The following is a 22605-nucleotide window of genomic DNA, read 5'->3' as shown; positions in this document are numbered from 1 at the left end:
GAAGAGCTTGTTGAATCCTGGGGGATACACTCATACCGGGTGAAATATCCTTAAGGACAGTGCCATTGGCATGCCTCAAGCTACGAAGAATTCTCTACAATTGTTCGTGATCAAGCATTTTCCTCAAGTGTAAAAGAAGTTCCTACAAGTGTTCGTGATGAAGAAAAGTCCCTACACGTGTTCGTGTTGAAGTATTTTCCGTAAGATTTCCAACAAAATGTACAGGGGAAGAACATGTATACAAAGTAAAATCTCCTCGAAGGAGAGTGATAGAAGCCTAAATCTTGATAGATTATACCAAAATAAGCTAGTCATTTTTGAGAATTTTATTAGATTGGAATTGTAAATAGTTATTGGAAGAGACTGATTTGATGTAGAACAATTCAGATTCCATGCAGAACTATAACAATCATGTTTTCTTTGTTCAGATCAAATGCCATTTTGATAAACCTACGACATTTTTCTAGCTCTCTAAAACCAGATTCAAACAATTGTAAATCTAGAATGGAAGACTATTTGAAGTCTATGTACTTCCTTGGTTCCATAGGGATAGTTACTTTTCTGCTTCCCCACAACCAACTAAAGTAGTCTTACTAATAGTTTTTGTCATAATTGTATCTTCCAAAAGATAAATTATTCTCATCTGAATTAACTGTACAAAAAAAAAAAAAAAAAACAAGTAGATCGCCCGATCGGTTATATTGAGACGATAAGTGAAATTAAAATGAGAATGAAATTAGGATAGAAGAATGTCAATATAATAACCATACTCAAAACTTTTCTCTTATTCATTTCAAATTTAGAATTTGATGGGGTCTCCAGACTTTTGTTGCTCTCCATGGAGCTTTTGGCCTAATAGGTTTCATGTTATTCATACATTTCTGAAGGGATTCAGCAAATAACAAAAGATTGTTTAATTATACTCGAACTTCCCTAAATAAATTTCAAATTTTCAATTCAAGCAGAACCACTCTGTTCTCTTGTAGATCTGAAATTTTACCTCCAAGACCTATCATATTAAAGGCCTCGTTTGAAAAGAGAACGGATTTATGACACTCCAACTTAGGAAGAAAATCGCACATCGGCAAAACACAATAGAGATGCTAGCGCAAAGCGGATAATATTACTAGTAGGTGGGATCATTACAAATGGTGAGTCAGAGTTCAAGTGAGTTTAGGCGGCAAATCTCATACGGTGGAGCAAACCTCAGCGAGGACTCTGAGTCCATAAGAGGGGGGCGTACGTAAGAAGGCCTTACACCCTAGTGACGCATTTTGAAGTCATGCGAGCCTAGGCCCAAAGCGGACAATATTACTAGCGGGTTGGGTCATCACAAGATTTTCCTTCAAATTCTTTTCATAGCCGAAGTAAAAGTTTCATTAGCAGGGTTTTAGTTATGACATGGGAAACCATGATTTACTGAAACCATTGCTTGGGCAGTGTTCATGATCATTTTAGTGTGGATTTTAAACTTTTAATCATGCAATCTATTTTATCTTAGTGAAAGTAGTAGGAGAACATCTCCCTCGTCCTTCAAATTTTTAGTTGTAAGTTGACAATCACTGAACATATGCCTCAAGCTGCTCCAAAGTGTTACAGCGGCAACTACTGTTGAAATGTATTTAATAAATGAACCCCTGGAATATGAGACAGAAGGCACCATGAACGAACAAAGCAATAATCCAAGGTAAACGGAGGAACATCCATCTTTTTACAAATAGATTAATAAGAATCCATGAGACAAACAGAGGAAATTCCTCCGACATGAGAAATCCTAAGGTTAAATTGCGTACGAGATACAAACATTCACAAAATAGTCAAGTCCTCAGTCGAGGAAGTTCTCAGACTGAGTAAATCTTTGAAGCTCCAGTACTCGTGAGAGGTTAGTACGAATCAATCTCCAGCTAATAAGTTAGGATCGAAAATTTGCCAGAGGCAATAGTTGATGGAAGATCATTAGCATTAGGAAAAGTTAGCCAAATTACCAAGTTCTCGTAAGATTGTTTCCATGGTCGGTCTCTCCTGTGGACATTCATGTGTACATAACAAAGCAATTTTTGCTAGTTTTGCTGCTTCAGACTCAGAGAACCTTCCACGAAGATTTATGTCCATCAAGTCATGGAATTTGGACGATTCAGCAGCAGCTCGCATTGAACTGGTAAATTTTCGCTTGCCAGAGAGAATTTGGAAAATAAGCACTCCAAAGGCATAAATATCACTCCTCTCGGTAAATCGGCCTGTAGTAGAGTACTCTGGAGCCAAATATCCCATGGCAGCACTGGCCTTGAGTACTGAAAAGACAGTATCATTTGTGAGAAGCTTATGCAGGCCTGAATTGGAAAGCAATGGTTTGCATCGCTGGTCAAGGAGCACATTCTCAGCACAGATATTTTGATGCACTAGAGCTGGCTTATTCACCTTGCACCCGTGCAAATACTCAACGCCTGCTCAAGAAGATAACAGATAGATACTTGTTAGATCCACTTTATAGTAAAGCACTAAGATTGACGCTTGTATTAGATTGAGTGTCATGTTTGTTTTTGATAGCACAAATAAATAGAAAGGGAGAAAAGAAAGAAACCTTTTAAAGAGACGCCCATGCTAGTTAGATAGATGGATGAGACTTGAAAAAATTGTACAAACTGCTTCTAGGATCAAACACAGTCAAGTATAAAATGTTGATATGCAAATTTTCTTTGATTTTTAGCTTAGAAGTCGGGGTGTGTTTCCAACTTTCACATGTTTGGTTGGTCAAAATGTTTTGGAAAATATTTTCTCTAGGAAAAACACTTTTTTTAAAATGAGGAAAATGACTTCCCTAATGGAAGTAGGGAAAACAAGCTCCATAAGTGACATTCTAAGTTCATTGTCTCCTCCCCACCCACGCCACCCCCATAGTGTTTTGCTAGATTACATATAAATGCTCTTGGGATATATATATATATATATCACTTATTTACCAAACATTAGAAAATAAGTAAGAAAACAACTTGTTTTCCAAAAAAAAAAAAAAAAAAAAAACCCCTTCATACCAAACACACCCTCAATGTCTCGCCATTTGGTTGGACAAGGATACATATGAGCATTAGTATATAGGATTAGTATATAGCTATCTAGCCATAAAGTGCTCTCGGGTTTTACCAACCCCACTTTTGGTAAGAAGCATGCTTAATATCTTAAGTTATTAGAAGCAGGAAATATCTGACATGCATCAGTACCGGACAATGTTGAATTGTTGATATAGTAAGCACTTAAAAAGTAATATTACGTCAAATTGCTGCACTTTAGATCTTACAAGACAGAGTTGATTCGAAAACTAACCTTTTGCACTGCCACTTATGATAGATACCCTGGTGGACCATTCAAGAGCACGAGCTTCATCCTCCTTCACATCTAGGTAGTGCAACAAGTTTCCTCTTGGGACAAAATCATAAACGAGAAAACATTCTCCCCTACTTTTAGAGTAGCAGAACCCTCTCAACCGAACTAAATTTTCATGTCTCAGAGACGTCAAAACGTTTAGTCCTCTTAAAAACTCGGCTTCTTCTGACTTGCAACTAATTTTGGTAAGTCTCGTAACAGCAACAAGCGATCCATCTCTTAGAGTCCCTCTATATGTAGTTGAAAAGTTGCTCTTAGCCAATAGATTCTTATCAGCAAAGTACTGTGTAGCTGACTCCACCTCTTCCAAATTGAATCTGTAGCTCTGCAGAATCTCTTGGGAAACTCCACCATAACGCCGACCCTCAGCCAAGGGATCCCAACCAATCGAGTACTCAAGACTGACTAAGGGAGAACCATTCTTCCTATTAACCTCCTTGGTCTTGTCAGTACTGAGACGGCTATCACACATATCCAGTCCACCTCCAAGTTTCTGCTTTTGTCTTCTATAGTGCGTGAAAGTAAGAATTCCTATAGCAGACGCAATAACAGTAACCACGATAACCCCTACAACAACAGATGCCTGCGAGGTTTTCGATGACTTTGAGCAACCATTTCCGGTGCAGTTTAGATTGAGATTAGCTGTCTCTGGAATATCTCTAGTTGATAAACCACTTGAGCCACCTCCATAGGGCTCTGGTCTATTAGGATTCGAGCGATCCAAAGAGGTACAAATTCTCAACGACGGGAAACCCACTCCGCATAGTCCTTGATTGTTCTCGTACTGGAACCCTCCAACTAGTCTCTTCAAAGCTTCAAAAGACAGAAAATAAAAGACCAGATAAGATATATCATATTTTTGGAAAATTAACCTAAATAGCCGCTTACCCAACAGGGTAGGGGTAAGGTCTGCGTACATTCTACCCTTCCTAGACCCCACCTGGTGGGATTATACTGGGTATGTTGTTGTTGTAGCTGCTCACCCAACCATTCAAACTAAAAATACCCAGAGCATGTATAATACATGTATAATTGTGTATAATAAGTGCATAATCTATGTATACCGGCTGGGAAAAGTAAATAGTGATTCCAGCAGGCTATTGTTTTTACCAAAAGCTTAAAGAAATGACTGGTTATTATGTGACTATAGTACAATGTAGGGAGAGAAATTTATTACCAAGAGGAACATTGCCAGAAAGCCTGTTGCTTCGAATATCTAAGACTTCAAGAAGGGGAGCATCCGCAAGTTTTGAAGGAATTGAACCGAACAGGCTATTAGAACTCAAGTCCACCCTCATCAACACTCCCAAATCACCCAAGCTAGCGGGGATAGCACCAGTTAACTGATTGGATTGCAGAGCCAGGACATTGAGCTTCTTTAGATTCCCTAGTTGATTGGGTATGCTACCAGTAAGCTGGTTATAGCATAGTTGCAAAACTGTAGGATTGGGGATAAAATCCAAGAAATTATAAGTTAAAGACACACAGAGACAATAAACAAAATGAGGCAGAAAATAAAAACCCAAGAAAGTTAAACTTACAAGCGGTAAACCACTAGAGAGAAACTGGAGTCCTAAACGATTTTGGGGGGAAAAAAGTAATCTTTATGATTTCCAAACTAGAACAACTTTCATTTTGTGAAATGGAGAAGTTATTATTTTTCAGAAATGAAAATAACATCAATTTTTTTCTAAGACACCAAGTGTTAACAGCAGAAGCTCCTAGCTTTTCCAACAAGAACTCAGTACATTTGTTGAGAAATACATAGAAAGAACAAGAAAAGCCTAAAAATAGCTTCTTTTTTTATCAGAATACTAAAAGAAGCCCAAGAACCCAAGCAAAACATAATGCAAAAACAGAGAAGTTTCTAGACACTGACCTTGCAAGCTGGACATGTTTCCAAGTTCTGGAGGAATCTCACCAGAGAGATTATTCACATTCAAATACAGATCAGACAACTCAACCAAATTAGAAATTTCTTTGGGTATCTCACCATACAAGGAATTATAATGCAAATACAGTGCAGTCAAGTGTGAAAGCCCACCAATGGCCGGTGACAGCTTCCCTTTAAGCCCTTTACCTTGAAGAGAAATGTTAGCTACTTGACCCTTTTCATTACATGCAACACCTTCAAAAGAACCATCACATGGGTCACCTGAAACAGTCCACGAAGTTAGCAAAGCATTATCCGGGTCAAGACTGGCCTTTAAGTCCATTAAAACTCGCAACTCATCATTTCCATTTACAGAAACTGAGAATAGTATGAGGAGAAAGCAGAGAAATAATGGAGGAAAACCCATGTTACCACTTTGACTGGAAATAATGGTGGAAGAAGTGAGGTTCTTGTGGTTTCAGAGAAGTGCTACTGACTCAGTTGATTTCTTTTTCTTTTTTGAACAGTAGTAGTACTACTGTTTCTTTAAATGTGTCTGCTTTAGCGGTGTTTGTTTTATTAAAAATATTTGTTCTTCTGTTGCGTTTGTGGTGTTGTCCTATGTTCTTGGCTTTGATAGAACAGGAATCGAGGGAGGTTAGTAGTGGAGTCTAAGCGTGCAGCTAAGCGATACTGAAAGTAACTCTTCAACACAAAGACAAACAAATCTCTCTATATATTAGACAATGAGAAGGGACAAAGTTATGGAGATGTCCCCAAACCATTGCTAACATTGGTTACCAAAAAAAAAAAACTTCAATGATTTTGGGTGTGTTTGGTATTTCTTACAATATTTTTAATTTTTTCATGTTTGATTTATCAAAATACGGAGTATTTGTTTTAACTTTATAGGAAAATAAGTTTTAAAATATGAGAAAAATAACTTTTTAATAAAAGTAGAGAAAACAAGTTCAATATTTGACATTTAAAAACTAATTGAACTTACCATGGTTTAAGCAACTTAATAAGTAAAAAGTCTTAAGTTAATTAATCATGGATTAGTATAAGTCTATATATAAACGCAGATTATATATTTATTGTTTGGTATAAATATTTGATGCAGATAATTTTTTACGATGAAGGATATTCCCATCTTTCAATATACTTCATGTCACCCTCCACCCCCACTCGACCATCCCCACACCCCTACCTGCTCCAGTCCCCAAAGACTAAAGTATTTGTCTAGATTATACTACCTCTGTCTTAAAATAAGTGTCATCTTAGCAAATAAAAAAATTATCTCAAAATAAGTGTCCCTTAAGAATTCAAGACAAAAATTGGCACGTGTTTCCAACTATACACTTAGCATTAAAGAAGTAGTCCTCTTTAATATTGTTCAATTCTCAAAATAATCTATAATAAATAAGGATAGTTTAATAAACTCCATATTGTATTTATTGATTTCTTAATGGGCGTGATTTTTGTTAAAGTAACACTTATTTTAGGACGGATAGAGTATATTTTAATTTGGGATAATATTTCTACTCCCTCCGTTCACTTTTACTTGTCCAGTATTCCAAAAATAGATTTTTATTTTTTACTTGTCACTTTTAGCAGATCAAGACAAGACAATTTATTTTTTTCTGTTTTACCCATAGTATTAAATACTCACTTCAAATCATTTTTCAAATCCAATAAAAATATGCATCAATTAATATGGTTACATTGGTAAATTATATCATTCATTATTAGTATTTCTTAATTAAGGGGTGTACATAGTCAAAAGTGGACAAGTAAAAGGGAACGGAGGGAGTACTTGCTTACCAAACAACAAAAATAATTAAGAAAAATAACTTTTTTTTCAGGATACTTTTTTCATAAAAAAAAAATGTTTTCCTTCATACCAAACACACCATTTATTTTATAATTTTAAATTATTTTTAAGTTATATACACTGGTAATATTTTTTTAAAAAAAAAAATCCTTACACTCCCAGGTCATCCAAAGAATATCTACATGTAAACCTCTTTAAAATAATTAAAAAAGGAATCTTAAAAATAAGACTTTTTACATGTAACAGCATATAAAACTAACTTGATAGTGTAAAAATTATATAACTTAATCCCTTTTAACTTATATTCATCAAGAGTGTAAAAGGATTTACACTATCATATCACCTAAAAGATATTTACTATTCATAAAATGTAAGAATTGTATTTGAAAAATAAGGTAATTACTTGTTAAAACATATAAAGCTGAGCTAATATATAGTGTAACAAACATAATGATGTTTAAGTTGACATTAAGTTTTTTTTTGTAAAATAACTATTAAGCTGGTAGAACTTACAAATAGATCTTATGTAGCCAGAGACAAAGAACATGATATTTTTGTTGAGCCTAATGGCTTATCAATCGTTAATACCAAGAGCTTAATCGCCAGCCGGGTGATTTAATTTTTAGCTTACAACCTAAAACTCAAATAAAATATTTATTGCGACTGACGATATTTTTTCGGCAAGTACTCAATCAAATAACACCTTCGATGCAGATGGAAGAGCAAGAGAAATGAAGGAAGAATTCTATTCTCAACATGATTAATCGACATGCAATGAAGTACAACTAAATGCGCTGTACATTTTCAGAGAATGGCTTTTAACACGATAAAATAGTGGATCTAACTTCTTTTTGTATAAATAAGACATCTAGATAGTAGCAATTGATATCATTCATCATACACATAATCAATGGAACAAGTTCAATTCAATTATCTTTTTAGCTTTTTTTTTTTAGTTATTATTACCCCATGCACTTAAGCACTTTCTTTTTTGCGCTTTCTATAATTTCCTAACCTGTATTCCAGCCCATATCAACTTAGGTTCATTTTTCTACAAAAAGCATCCGTTTTGAGATACTTTCTTAAACAAACTTGGGAACTTAAGTAAAAGCGCGATTGTCATGCTAATCATCTTATAGAAATTGAGAATCACGGTCGCATTCGAAGAATTTATTAGTTGAAAACTCGAAATAAATTTCCAACCCCAGCGTATCAAAAGAACTCTGAATATATATAATTGTAATTAAAATATCATGTTCAATGTTCATAACAGTAAGCTATTTAACATCAAATAGGAATATCGAAATTAAAAGGTTTTAAATAGAAAAAATATAATTTTTTATGAGCAAACTAAAAGAAAAGAATATCAGTATAACATCAAAATTGGACAGAATACCAGTACAACTCTTGGAAAAAGTATGAGAACTTACGGAATAGACGAGATTTCCCCAAGTCAGCAAAATATGCGGAGACTTGGCATGACCTTCGTTTCGGGAAAAATGAGAAATATTCTATTGAAGTTGTTATTGCCCATTGGCCATACATAGCAGTTAGCACATAGAGAAAATGATAGTTTTATATGTTGAAAATTTGTGGCAATTTTTGTTTTGGTGTCATAATACCTGCTGTGGCTTTGAAGAATCTTTAATTTCAGCTCAATTAGCTTAAACTCTTCTGTATTTTCAAATTTATATTAATAACTCTTCCGCTACCGACAATTTAATGTTCACCCTCAATTTTCTCTTCTGTTCTTAATTTTTTTTTTTTTGGTAACTAACCTTTCCATTAATCACCGGTATAAGCCATTACAAGCATCATAGTTGACTGACTCAGCCAATCTATCTATGAAATCACAAATCAGACTACAAAGCTCTGAAGCTTAGCTAAAACATAAGATTTTGTAGCATAAGACTTAGCCTAGGTGGAGCTCTAACACAACATGTATATGCAATCTCCTTAGCAATGACTTCATACTCCTTGCTTCTCTTCTCGAAAATTCGTGCATTTCTTTCGATCCATAGGCAGTGAACATACTCAGTGTAGATCATTTTAAACAGTGAAGCCCTCTGTGTCTTGCCTTTGGTTGCCTTCAAGATTATCTGCAAATGTTGATCCCATCCAGTAGCAGTTGTTGGCTGTCTCTTTATCCAGGTTAATAGTCTACTCCACAGGGATTGTCCATATATGCATTCAACAAATAAATGTTCTCTTGATTCATCATGGTTGTGGCAGAAAACACAGGATAGATCAACTGGTACTCCCCATTTATGCAGCTTATCAGTAGTCAATAATCTACCATGCATCAAAACCCATAGCGTGAATTTGGCTTTTGGTCTTGCTGCATTGTGATAAATCAAGTTCCTCCAGAGGACTCTAGGTTCATTTCCTAACAGTTGAAAGTACACTTGTCTGATGAAGCTTTTCCCAGCTCATATATTCACTTGCACATGGTTCATGGTACTTCTTGCTTCTATCACTTTCCTGATCATCCAGCAAGCTTGCTTGGGGATCTGCATAGTGTTTATGTCGTGGCCTTTTATATAATATAGGTGCACCCACCTGATCCAAAGTTTGTCAGCTTTGTTTGCAAGATCCCAGTGAGTCTTTGCTATAGCTGCCTTATTCCACAAACTTATATTTGTCAAGTTAAGACCACCTACACATTTGGGAGAGCATACTCTAGACCAAGCAACTAGAGCCTTCTTAGTGATGTTGTTACTTCCCGACCACAAGTAGCTTCTACAGTAGCTATCAATGAGTTGGACCACTTTAGAAGGCAATACAAATAGTTGTGCCCAGTAAGCTTGGACACCGAACAAGACAGTTTGTACTAACTGGGCCCTGCCTGCATATGAAAGCTTTTTGGCTGTCCATGAAGAGATTTTGACCACAATTTTGAGGATAAGTGGTTGCCATTGCATGATGTTCAATTTCTTTGTGGATAGAGGAACCCCTAAGTATTTGAAAGGTAGTTCACCATATGAAAAGCCCGATAGTTGTAGAATTTCCAGCCTCTGAGTTGAGGATGCACCTCCAAAATACACTGAGCTCTTTCCTAAGTTTGCTTGGAGGCCTGAAGCATTGGAGAACTGGGTAAAGCATTGAAGTAGAGCATTAACAGAAGAACTATCCCCCCTTGCAAATAGAAGCAAGTCATCCGCAAAACATAGGTGTGTGATTTTCAATTTAGCACATCTAGGGTGAAAATGGAATGCCTTAACATCTGACAAACCATTTAGTCCTCTGCTAAGATATTCCATAGCAATTGCAAATAGGAATGGAGACATGGGGTCTCCTTGCCTAAGACCTTTGGCCGCGTCAAAAGGCTCGGTACCCTCTCCATTGATCAGGATGGTATAGTTCACTGACTGGATACACTCCATCACCCAAGTAATGAACTGATCAGGGAAGGATAAACATTCCATAACTTGCTTTAGATAAATCCATTCCACGGAGTCATAAGCTTTTTGGAGGTCAATTTTAATCATGCATCTAGGAGATATATGTTTCCTAGTATAGGATTTAACAAGCTCATGAGCTAAAATGATATTATCTCCAATTTTCCTTCCCGGAATAAAACCTGCCTGCGCCTCACACACAATACTAGAAACCACCTTTTGGAGTCTTGTAGCCAATATTTTGCCAATAAGTTTGTATAGGATTGAGCAGCATGCGATTGGCCTGTAATCCTTAACACTAGTTGGATTTTCAGTTTTCGGGACGAGTGTGATAGCAGTACAATTTATGGCTTTGTATAGCTTGCTTGTGACAAAGAACTCCCTGACTGCAGCAATAACTTCATCCTTGATTACATGCCAGGATTTCTTGAAGAACTTAGCGTTGTACCCATCAATACCAGGGGCCTTATCGTCACCAATAGAATTCAAACTGTCTAGAATTTCAGCATCAGTGATGGCGGAGCATAAATCAAGTCTTTGTTGGTGAGCTAAGACAGGTCCTCGCCTCATAACCATTTTGTTAACTGCTGGAAGTTGAGTAGCAGCCGTGCCCATTAGCCCCTTGTAAAAATTTATGATCGCATCTCTTATGGCCTGAGGATCAGTCAATGTAATCCCAGCAAGGGAGGTAAGTTCTTTGATCTGCTTTATGTGTGCCCTTTCCTTGACTACTGCTGAAAAATACTTAGTGTTAGAATCCCCAACCTTCAACCAGTTGACCCTAGATTTTTGTTGTTGGATGTTTTCTTCAGTCTTGGACCATCTTTCTAGGTTCTGCAAGATAAGTTTCTCTTTTTGTTGTAAATCATCGGACCAGTGAGTGATCAGCATTTCCTGCATTGCAGCCAAATCAGTCCTTGCTTGCGAGATTTTCTGTGTAACTGTCTTGAACTCCTCAGCATTTAATTTCTTGAGGGCTGGTTTGAGGATCTTTAGTTTGTGCCATATTTTCCTCATTGGTCCTGTGCTACTTTGTTGTGCCCATGCAGCTTGAACAGTTGGTATAAAGGATTGATGTTCTGCCCATACATTAAAGAACCTAAAAGGGACTTTAGGATTTAACTGATCAGTGTCAAGTGGCAGTACCATCTGCGCATGGTGAGAGACATTCGGGAAACCATATTCTAGTGTAAGGTGACCCCAGTTAAGCATCCATTCAAAATTCCCTATGGCTCTGTCAAGTCTGCTACATATCCTCTTATCTCCATGTTGCTTGTTGGACCAAGTGTAGTAATCACCTCTCCAGTTCAGTTCTGTGAGTGATAGGTCTTGCATACAGTCATTGAACTCCTTAACCTCGGTAACCTGAACTGGATTCCCATAGAGTCGATCTTGTGAATAAAGGAGGGCATTAAAATCACCACATATCAACCATGGCGTTGTATTTCCTGTAGCTAGTTCCCTTAGTCTGGTCCATAAGTGCTTTCGTAACTCCTCGGTATTAAAACCATAGACTACCGTTAATAAGCAGGTGAAATTGTCCCCTACTTTCTGGATCATACAATGAAGCAGTTGGGCTTCTTCAGTAATCTTGACTGCGTTGTATTTGTTGGGATCCCAGATAAGCCATATTCTTCCATTTCTAGCTGTTTGATAGTTGTGCAAGTGTCCCCAATTAGGAGCTAAGTTGTGACATATCTTCTGAGCTTTGTTTGATTTCACTCTTGTTTCAATCAGACCAGCCAACTTGATGCTTTTATTCCTTAAAATATTCTTTATCTCTTTTTGCTTGTATCGTTTATTTACACCTCGAACATTCCAAAATAACCACGTCATAGAGAGTTAGGTGATTGTCCTCCTTGGTCAGGAGGTTCGATAGTTGTTCCACCTTCAACTCTTGTCAACAACCCGAAGCTATTTTTCACATGGGTAGGGGTCAGTTTAGGAAAGGAGCTCCATAATAGACCTGGTCCAGGCAAGTGCTCCTCTACAGGATTTTGTGTTTGAGATGACCCTTCTGCATAATTTGTAGCTATGTGTATACTTGGACATGCTTCTTGTGCATGGTTCTGCTCTTTCATGGGTTCTAGTGGGTTTTGTATGGATTGAGGCCGCTTGCCCTTATCCCTGTTCACCACCGGTTCTATAATTGTTTGAGAAACCATATCTTTGTTCTACCATTGTTGGACTATTTTCTTAGTTCCTCTCCTCCTCTTTGACTGTGCATAAACATGGCCAAATTTAGGCTGCTCATCAGGACATGAGTGGCCAACCACTTGGCATTTCTTACAGAACATGGGTCGCCAGTCATAGTGAATTTGTTGCAAAAACCTTCTACCATTGGGATCCATCACATTCACCTCTTCGGGTAGAGGCTTAGTAGCATCAATTTCCACCAACATTCTAGCAAACGACACCCTCATTTGTTTGGCTGTGCACTCATCAGCAAACATTGGGATGCCTACAACACTTGCAATCCTACTAAGTGAGTCACTTCCCCAGCAGTTCATGGGAAGTTTAGGCAGCTTAATTCAAATAGGAAAGCAGGTGGGAAAATCTGCATCAAAATCAAAATCGGCAGTCCATTTCTTCAGTATAAGAGGTCGATTATTGATGGTATATGGCTCTGCGTATAACACCTCTTGCATATCAGCCATGGACTGAAACTTCACTATGAAATATCCTTCTTCGTGCATAAACAGGTCAGGGGCAGCAACATGTGACCAATTGTGCTTAATAAATCTGCTCATAGTGTTGTACCCAGGAGTATCTCCGATAACGTACACTATTAGGGCGCATTTCCATTTTCCTGTTTCTCGGTCTACCTCATGTTTATCCAGTTGAATCACTGCTTCGCCATTAACAATTTGCGGAGGAATGTAAGAGAGAGACATACCGTTCCCTACTGATCTGTTTTTAGCAAACAAGTTCACCCACGATTCCTCCGGTAATCTCTCCTTGTCTGTAATTTTACTCTGGTCCTTCGTCGCTGGTGTCGGTCCATTAGGGTTCTGCTGCTCAGTCACAATTGGTGTTGGCATTGGGGTTATTTCGGGTTTCTTAGCTGGTTCTGAATTAGGGGAATCATTTAATTGAAGTTGCTTAGACACATCACGGGTGGTCGGCATAGATTCAAGCGCCTTATGGTTCACACCACCATTTGAGGGAGCAGGCGTACCTGTAGGAGTAGTTGCCGTCCCCTTCCCTGGTTGTTCTCCAGTACCCGCTGGATCTACAAACGTTGCTAGAGGTATTGTCCTTGGTCTTCCTCTCCGTTTTCCGGCCATGGAGTGGTAGCACGGTGGAGAGGTCTCAAAAAACCGTTTCCCTACTAATGGCTTGTTTTGATATAACTCAGAGCCAATTTTTTTAACATGTAATTAACAGAATCTTGTACTTTCCTTTGAGCTCTTTAAAAATCGAGAAATTGACAGAATTATGTAAGGATTAAATGTACGTGGTTTGACGATTACCATATTCAAAATTCAATTACAGGTTTATTTAATTTTTTGACAAGTATGCCCTATCTATATTATTTACTTGTATATATTAAATAGTTTATTGAGTTTGTACTTTGAGTACTGTTGCAATTGTTTCCTGAGTCCTGATACTCTAAGGTGCATAGTCAAATTCACCTTAAAACCCAAATTTTGCTGCCGATCATTATTTTACAGTTACATTCTCTGTGGTGCATCATCAATATTCCTAGTAATTTTTAAAATTCCTTGATTATAGTTTTAGTTTATTGTATTTAAATTCGGGACATTTATGCGGTGCTTTCAAGCGGCAAAAACAATTATGCAAAAATACTCATTTTAAAAGAAAATTGCACTCCATACCTACTTAGAAAAAAAATATTTACAAAATTATACGGAGTAGGTATATATAATTTACATGTTGTATACCCATTAGATTTAGATATACAATAATGTGATTCAACTATTCTTAATGTTATATATCATTAAGGTATACAAAATATGAATTATATACCTTAAGGATATACGATGTGCATAACTGTTGCCGTGTAATTATTTAATGAGTAATTTATAAATGAGTACAAACGAGCAAACATTTTATTCCGTCTGGTTATCATGAAATATCTCCTTAAATTCGAACCCCACAACGCCAACACAAGCCTCTTTACCACGTTGTGCCTTTTACTTCAACTTGAGTTTCATCAACGATCACACACAAAAGGTTGAAGAAAAAAGTTGTTATGTCCAATGCGGAGCCAGAACATTTGATAAAGGAGTTCAAGAAAAAGGGACTGGATGAAAAAGAGTTAAAAAATGTTGTTACAAATAATTGAACCCACAACCATGGGCTCAATAGTAGGCGCCTCAGCCACTAAGCTGAGTTTTCCATTATGTTAAGGGGATGCAACATTAATATTTATGCATGAATTAAAAAATTGACCTCATATATCTAGTGTAATTTTCCGACGAAGGGGGTTCGATTGACACCCCTTGCACCCCTGTAGTTCCGCCCCTGTTATGTCATAAAGATACGTATATAAAGTTACCCATTCATTACGGTGATTTCAACTTCAGCATGCACTGGCTTCCATGTCAAAAAATATACTACTCCACTTCCTTAAACTCTTTCACTTAGACCATATATACTTTAAACAAAAAATCCACCAAAAGTGGCTTTATATTTCTTACAAGCAAAACAGAATGAAAAAGGGAAATAACAAAGCTAAAGAGGAACTATAGGCCACAATCTCTATCAAATATAATTTGAAAGAAAGAGGAGCATACCCTCAATTGTCTGTTAGAACAGAACTAATAAACCTGCTAACATGCTCTAAAATAATTTAAAAAGATCATATCTAGCAGGCATCTTTATTTTAAGCCTTGTCTTAAAGTCACTTAGCTCATAAGTACTTAATTTTCTAATTAAGATTTATTTTGGCTAGCACATAAAAAGTATTTCACCATATATATGTGTGTGTGTATGCAAATTAATTAAGTGAAAGCAATTTTGTTAAGCGTTAACAAATAGAACTACCAGAAGTTTTGCTTGAGAATGAATTTTTATAAAATATAAGGAAAAGAAGAAGAAAGATCCTAGTCTATTATTTGTTGTCTTTGTTAAAATATGACAGGAAATGTTGGATGCAGCGTTGTTGATAGTGGAGTCTTGGAGGTTAAAATATATTTAATTTTTTAAGCGAGACTTTTTCTAGAAATTAAGAAAAAACATCACCACCGTCCACAATAAAAATTTGTGATGGGCGATAACTATCCCTCCATTGTTAATCAGTGAATTTGAGTTTGAATCCTAGATTGAGTTTTCTTTCTGAAAGAGCAGTTTATTCTAAATGGAGATTTTCCACGCAAATTAGAATTAGTCGGACCTCATACTGAACACTTGTGTGAAAAAAGGTATCAAAGTTATTTATACTACCGTTCTAGTTTATGTGACACCTTTTTTAGTCAACTCTAAAAAATAATGATATCTTATTTATATTTGATACCAATAAATTAACCTTAAATTCTTTATTTTATCAATGATTTATAACCACAAAACTTTTTATTGCTTATCTAAACCACAAATTTCAAAAAAAAAAAAATCTCTTTATCTTATTTATCGTGTTTAATGAAATAGATTCACTTGTATGCGGTTCAAGTTAGTGGTCCTCTAATCACCAAGCCAAGATAGCAAAGTTATCACACCTTTTGTGAAAGTAATTGTAAAAATTGAAATGCTTTTTATCGGAGGGTCTGACACAGATTTGACGGGTTTTATTTGTCTTCTTTTAACTCCCTTTGCTTTCCCCCACTCTCCCAATAATTTCCAGTTTTTAATTACCTCGGCGAGAAGACTCCTACTCGTCGGCCCGATGAAATTAATAATTCAAGCCTGAAGTAATCTCATACGACCTACCCGTAACGTACTTACAGTGCTCACTCTTTTCCACCTTGGGCTATTGTCTGAAATACTGCTAATTATTTTTTTCCATGAAATGTTTGCAGTCATTCAATTCAATCTATTCAATAAAACTGTTTACAAATTTAAGAATTAAAATATATTTCATTCTCTCAATTTTATGATACATTTTATTTTTAATACATCAAAAAAAGAGTGATCTATAATTATTATTATAAAAATAATTTACCCTTGATTTATAATAATAGAATATGTAAAATTTGCTCTAAATCACTTTTTAAGAATATTCATTTCTCTCTTAAAGTCTTTGTGCAGTTGAACATTGTCCAGTAAAATAGGATTGAAGGAATATTAAATTATTTTATATTCTAAACTTTAATGTGATAATTTTTCTGTCAAATTATTTTTTAAGTCATTAATTTAATATTTTATCTTGGATGCGATCATATCAGCACTAATGCACCGGATCCCATCAGAACTCCGAAGTTAAGCGTGCTTGGGCGAGAGTAGTACTAGGATGGGTGACCCCCTGGGAAGTCCTCGTGTTGCATCCCTCCTTTTCCCCACGATGTGGATTTCACTGGATTGTTGTTGTTGTTGTTGTAATTTAATATTTTATCTTATAAACTATGATAATATATTCAGTATGACATATCATTTATGCCATAAGAATTTTTCACTTTGGAAATCACCATGAAAATTTCAAATACAACTTTCGTATTTTGAAAAACACCTAAAATCATGTTTTCACTTTTTTCCACTTTTTAAACTTTGAGTACATTCAAACAACTAAATATTTTTTGCAAAAGTTATAACTCAACACATCTCCATCTTCAACTACAACTTTAAAATCTCAAATAAAGTGAAAAATATTTGGTTTTCTGGGCCAAACGGCTAAAGAAGCAAAACAATACCTCGTACAAACACTAGGGGACAGTGGCGGAGCCAAGTGTAAGCAAGGGTTCATCCGAACCCCCATCGGCGGAAAATTGCACTATATATACAAGGTTAATTTTTTTTTTATGTATTTAAAGTAGATGTTGAATCCCCTTAGCTTCTTCGTGTGTTTACTTTTTCATATTCTGAATCCCCTTTGAGAAAATTCTGGCTCTGTCACTGCTAGTCGGTCGTATTGTTTGCAAATATTAAATATGTTGATTAAATAATAACGGGACTATTTAGGAAATATACTTCTCTTTAGATATTTGGATCATTCAATAAAAACTAAATATACATGTAATATAATATAAAACATGTGTTTTATTTTTCAAAAGCTAAATTTGGATAAATTTTTATTTTTATTTTTAACTTTAATCTTCTTAAGGGACTTTGAAAGAAGAGTTTTGGAGAAGAACAATTTTTCTTCATTGGCTAGTTTATCCCGTGATTTGTTTTCTCAAATATAACTAATTCAAGAATTGCTTACATCGAAAACAAAAATCCACCCAAACGCTTAGATTAAATAATCCCTATTTTATCCTAGGATTACTCGCAATCGCAATCAAATCGAAGGCCAACAGTAGTAATGTTGAAACTTGAAACGTACTGTGTGATTTATGGGGATTAAGTGAAGTTCTAATCGCTGTCAATTGCAATATGGAGAGGGATATCATTTTGTTGCATCATCTATCATCAATAATAGTAATAATAACCATGTTTATTATGCCACTACAATTGCAACGGACAAATTATAGGTTTTCTTTTCTTCCATTCTCGTACCACATCTAATTAAAATTAATACTAATATAGAAACAGAAACTTTGTACTAAAAAATGGAAGAAAAGAAACACTTTAGTTCGTCCGTTGTAACAACGATGTATCGATCAAAGAATAAAGGTGAACAGTGACAAATTAAGAAAGAATATTGATCGTTCCAACAAAACAAAGATTAAACCAGCTTTACTACAGCAATATATTCTAGAGTACATTTTATGATTTTAAGATAAAATAGAGCACCGTCTGTATATTCATCTAGCCTAGGAAAACACATAAGTAAATTTTCTATTTCGTCACAGTAAACAAGCACATCTCAATGATCGAAAAAGAAGCTTTGGATAACATGTACGTAGTAAAATAAAAACCAGTATTATGTTTGGTTTTGTGTCGTAATGTTGCTTTTTAGGCATGCTTAAGAAGCTGTGCCTAATTAGATCTGATAATTTGAGGATAATATTGTCGTGCCCATGCTTTTGCATGGTCTCACTACGCTAATCAATTGCTTTATTCAGGAATCCGCGACTTAAATAGCACAAAAAAAAAAAAAGGTGAACCAAACTAGTATAAAAAAAAAAAAAACATAAATAGTATTTACGCACGAAATTCATGCGTGAAAGGACCAAACTGCAAAAACATAGTTTTTGGCCTTTCACGCACGAATTTTGTGCGTGAATGGGGTCATCCAATTTTCTCACCACTTTCACGCACGCATTTTGTGCGTTAATGGTGTGGTTTTTTTTTTTTTTTTTTTGCGTTACCTTTCCAATCACTTTTTTTCCATACTTTGAGCAAAGATTAGTCATGTTTTAAAATCCCAAAATATCAATATTTTATATAAAACTTAATTTTTTTTTTTGCGTACAATAATGTCGGCTCATTACATCAAGTCCACCTAAACGTTTGGATCGTCGTTTTAGGGGTTGTAAAGTGCCCCGAAGCAAGTTTTGAAACTTGTAATATTTATAAGGTTTTGATTTAAGTGTTTTATTATATTTGAATGTACAAATTTAAATATTTGATTTAATAATAATTCATTCAATACGAGAGGTCTATACTAATTAAAAAATAATTCATTCCATTTAATTACAATACTAATTCAAAGCAATACAATAATAAATTACAATAACAATACAATCTTCAAGTGAAAAAATATATTTTACCCTTTCACGCATAGATTTTGTGCGTACCTAATCTGTTCTTGAAAGTGAAAAAATTATATTTTACCGTGAAAGGGTAAAATCTATGCGTGAAAGGGTAAAATATAATTTTTTCACTTTCAGGAACAGATTAGGTACGCACAAAATCTATGCGTGAAAGGGTAAAATATATTTTTTCACTTGAAGATTGTATTGTTATTGTAATTTATTATTGTATTGCTTTGAATTAGTATTGTAATTAAATGGAATGAATTATTTTTTAATTAGTATAGACCTCTCGTATTGAATGAATTATTATTAAATCAAATATTTAAATTTGTACATTCAAATATAATAAAACACTTAAATCAAAACCTTATAAATATTACAAGTTTCAAAACTTGCTTCGGGGCACTTTAGAACCCCTAAAACGACGATCCAAACGTTTAGGTGGACTTGATGTAATGAGCCGACATTATTGTACGCAAAAAAAGATATTAAGTTTTATATAAAATATTGATATTTTGGGATTTTAAAACATGACTAATCTTTGCCCAAAGTATGGAAAAAAAGTGATTGGAAAGGTAACGTAAAAAAAAAAAAAAAAAAAGCCACACCATTAACGCACAAAATGCGTGCGTGAAAGTGGTCCATACATACTGTTCTTTTTCAAAATTCTTTTTGATGACCTCATCCAGGGAGAAAATTGGATGACCCCATTCACGCACAAAATTCGTGCGTGAAAGGCCAAAAACTATGTTTTTGCAGTTTGGTCCTTTCACGCATGAATTTCGTGCGTGAATACTACTTATGTTTTTTTTTTTTTTTTTTTGTACTAGTTTGGTTCAATTTTTTTTTTTTTGTGCTATTTAAGTCGCGGATTCTTTATTCAGTTGCCGCACAGGTTTGGTTTATCCCTATCCAAGTCTTGGTAATGCCGAGACCAAATTATATAATTTTTGTCCAAGACATAAGGAGCAACATTTTTGTACTAGTGAATTCCAATGATCTAAGATACGGAGTTATGTGGTCATTTCTTGGTTGAAGAACAGTTTTATACAGCCATTTTTTGTTTAAAGCACAGCTCTACATTTTGTGTCTAGGTGTGAAACACACCTTAACCAATTCCCCTATTACCTAATTATAAGTTAAAAGGAAATCAAGAACACACTTTCTAAACTCCAATTTTTTTTTGTCCTCGTCCTTTTTGCCAATATGACAATTATAGAGCATAAATGTACCGTAATTGTAAGTCTTGGTAGACACGGTTTTCTAATACCTATTGTTGGAAGGTAATACTAGTAGGTACTTGATGAAATTAGTCAAGGTGTACAAATGCAGGTTAGCCCGGACATCATGATTAATCGTTATCCGGTCATCTTTTATCTATCATTTAAGATTTTGGCATACTTCTAAAAGATATATTTAATTACATTAAGCACAAAGGATTATTTTTCTAGATTATTATATTTTCTTCCTTGAATCATGAGTAGTTAATGACTGAATATATACCTTCATGGAGTAGTAATAGCAAGGATGGAAAAAAAAAATTAAAAGTAAGCGATGTTTTCTTTCTGAGTTTTCTAAAGTGATAAATATTTTGGATCAAATATTTTTGGCTAAAACAACAATTACAGGTACTTCTTTGTACAAGCATTAATTGATAATCTTAAAAAAAAAGAAACAATCTTCTATGAAACGTCAAATACATTGATAACTTAAATTTTTGTTTACACCATCTGTGCATATAACTTAAGTCCTAATTAATACAGACATGTTTAAAGCATGGCAAGTTTGTTTTCTTCGAAGAAGTTGATGGCAATGGACTTGTAAGCTTTTGAGCATGATAATATAACCGAATTAGTTGTGAAAATGATTTACTAATATATACTTTTCCACTATAATAGTATATCCGCCACTGACTTCCCTGTTTCAATTTTGTAAAGTACTGCTGCGGGGTGAAATTATATTCTGCATGGGCGACCAACTTTTTTTGGGGTGATGGATGTGTTTAGCTATTTGAGGTGAAGTGTGATTCTTGGTTGTATTATGCAAAGGTAATTTTGTAGAAATGGGAAAGACGATAAAGGAGCGCTCTCAGGTTGATATATTAATTGGAGTACTTCACTCTTCCTTTTCCGTTAGAATTATGATACCTTTCCCAATGCCTCTGCAAAAGGAAAAGAACAAGGCATCTAATTCTAACCCCCCACCTTTAAACAGTGCCTTTTTGGGAAGTGACTCAATTCTGCTTTACAAGCTTTTTTTTTGGTCCACCACCCTGAGTAAGATTCGTCAGAACCACTCTCTTCTCATTTGAATTCAACACCAAATAGCGAAATCGCTTCTGTTTCTGCAGAGCCATTCTCTTTTTAGTGTCAGCAATTTGAATTCTATAGCAGTAGCATAGCAAACAACATATACTATAACTTACACTACCGGAAAGGGTCAGATTTGCCCTTTGTACTCTAAAAAAATAAGCAATATTTGACCTTCGTTACATTTTTTCAACATATTTATCTTTTTCATCCAACTTTAGGGTCATATTTGACTCTGTACTCTAAAAAAAAAGACATATTTATTCCTACTCAGTTTAATCTTCATGTCCACCTTGATTTTTCTATATGGCGCCTACCTGGCTTTTTTTTTCCAACTAAATTCACTTAACCCGTCCCACCGACCCACTAAAAATTAATGAAATAATTTACCATGGTGATTGGTCAGTTTTGACTTTTTAGATGTCAGATCTTGGCCATTGGTGTCTTAGATTGAAAATTACTCTCTTTTTACTTTTAAATTCAAGTTTATTCATCATTCAATTAATTTTTACAGTATTTGGAGTTGAGAGTCCAGTAATGCAATTTTCTGTTATATAAAAACAAAAACTAAGAAACATGTATTTAAGCCTTGATTGTTGTAGCACGGCTGGATTTCCATATTCAGTACAAGGAAATTGAAATCCAGTGAGACTTTCTATGAAATAGCACTGGAAGTGTTACATGGAGGAAAATGCACTTTGTAGGAAAATATAATTAGGTGGAGAACTTCTTACGAAATGACAATTTGGAAGTGGAGAACTCAATGATTAAAAGAGAAGGGGAGGGGGGAGGTGAACCTAAATTCAGCAAGGAATTAGAAATCGATAAAGAGGGGAGAAGAGTCCTCGGAGGTGTAGAGACTCACGGCAGGGGGAACTAGATGAAAGAAAGATTATTTCATTAACTTTTTAGTGGGGCGGTCGGGCGGGTGGGTTAAAAGAATTTAAATGGTTAATTAGATTTAATTGGAAAAAAAAACCCATGTAGTCGCCACATAGGAAAATCAAGATGGACATAAGGATTTAACTGAGTAGGGATAAATATGACCTTTTTTAGA

At 35.2% G+C, this 22605-nt stretch overlaps 1 protein-coding gene and 1 non-coding gene across 2 annotated transcripts; one reads left to right on the top strand and one right to left on the bottom strand.

Moving 5' to 3' along the window:
* Positions 1–1688: 1688 nt before the first annotated feature.
* On the bottom strand, positions 1689–5965 carry LOC132631756 (LRR receptor-like serine/threonine-protein kinase RGI1). The gene is made up of 4 exons (XM_060347454.1): positions 5261–5965; positions 4559–4819; positions 3322–4194; positions 1689–2444 (listed from the first exon to the last, which is right to left on the bottom strand). The coding sequence occupies exons 1-4, from the start codon at positions 5679–5681 to the stop codon at positions 1963–1965; spliced, it is 2037 nt and encodes a 678-aa protein (XP_060203437.1). The 5' UTR covers positions 5682–5965; the 3' UTR covers positions 1689–1962.
* A 10848-nt stretch (positions 5966–16813) lies between these two features.
* On the top strand, positions 16814–16932 carry LOC132634565 (5S ribosomal RNA). The gene has a single exon (XR_009580274.1). It is a non-coding gene; the product is annotated as a 5S ribosomal RNA (ribosomal RNA).
* The last annotated feature ends 5673 nt before the right edge of the window (positions 16933–22605 follow it).

This window comes from Lycium barbarum, chromosome 3 (genome assembly GCF_019175385.1).
Source record: "Lycium barbarum isolate Lr01 chromosome 3, ASM1917538v2, whole genome shotgun sequence".
Classification (NCBI taxonomy): Eukaryota; Viridiplantae; Streptophyta; class Magnoliopsida; order Solanales; family Solanaceae; genus Lycium; species Lycium barbarum.
The sequence above is the reverse complement of the archived record's forward strand: the minus strand, read 5'-3'. Positions and strand labels throughout refer to the sequence as shown.

Excerpts from the sequence above, each read along its gene's own strand:
- LOC132631756 (XM_060347454.1), bottom strand. The coding sequence starts at position 5,681 with ATGGGTTTTCCTCCATTATTTCTCTGCTTTCTCCTCATACTATTCTCA. Across the intron at positions 4,820-5,260 it reads AAACATGTCCAGCTTGCAAG|TTTTGCAACTATGCTATAAC; the intron begins GTCAGTGTCTAG and ends CCAATCCTACAG. Across the intron at positions 4,195-4,558 it reads TTCTGGCAATGTTCCTCTTG|CTTTGAAGAGACTAGTTGGA; the intron begins GTAATAAATTTC and ends TGTCTTTTGAAG.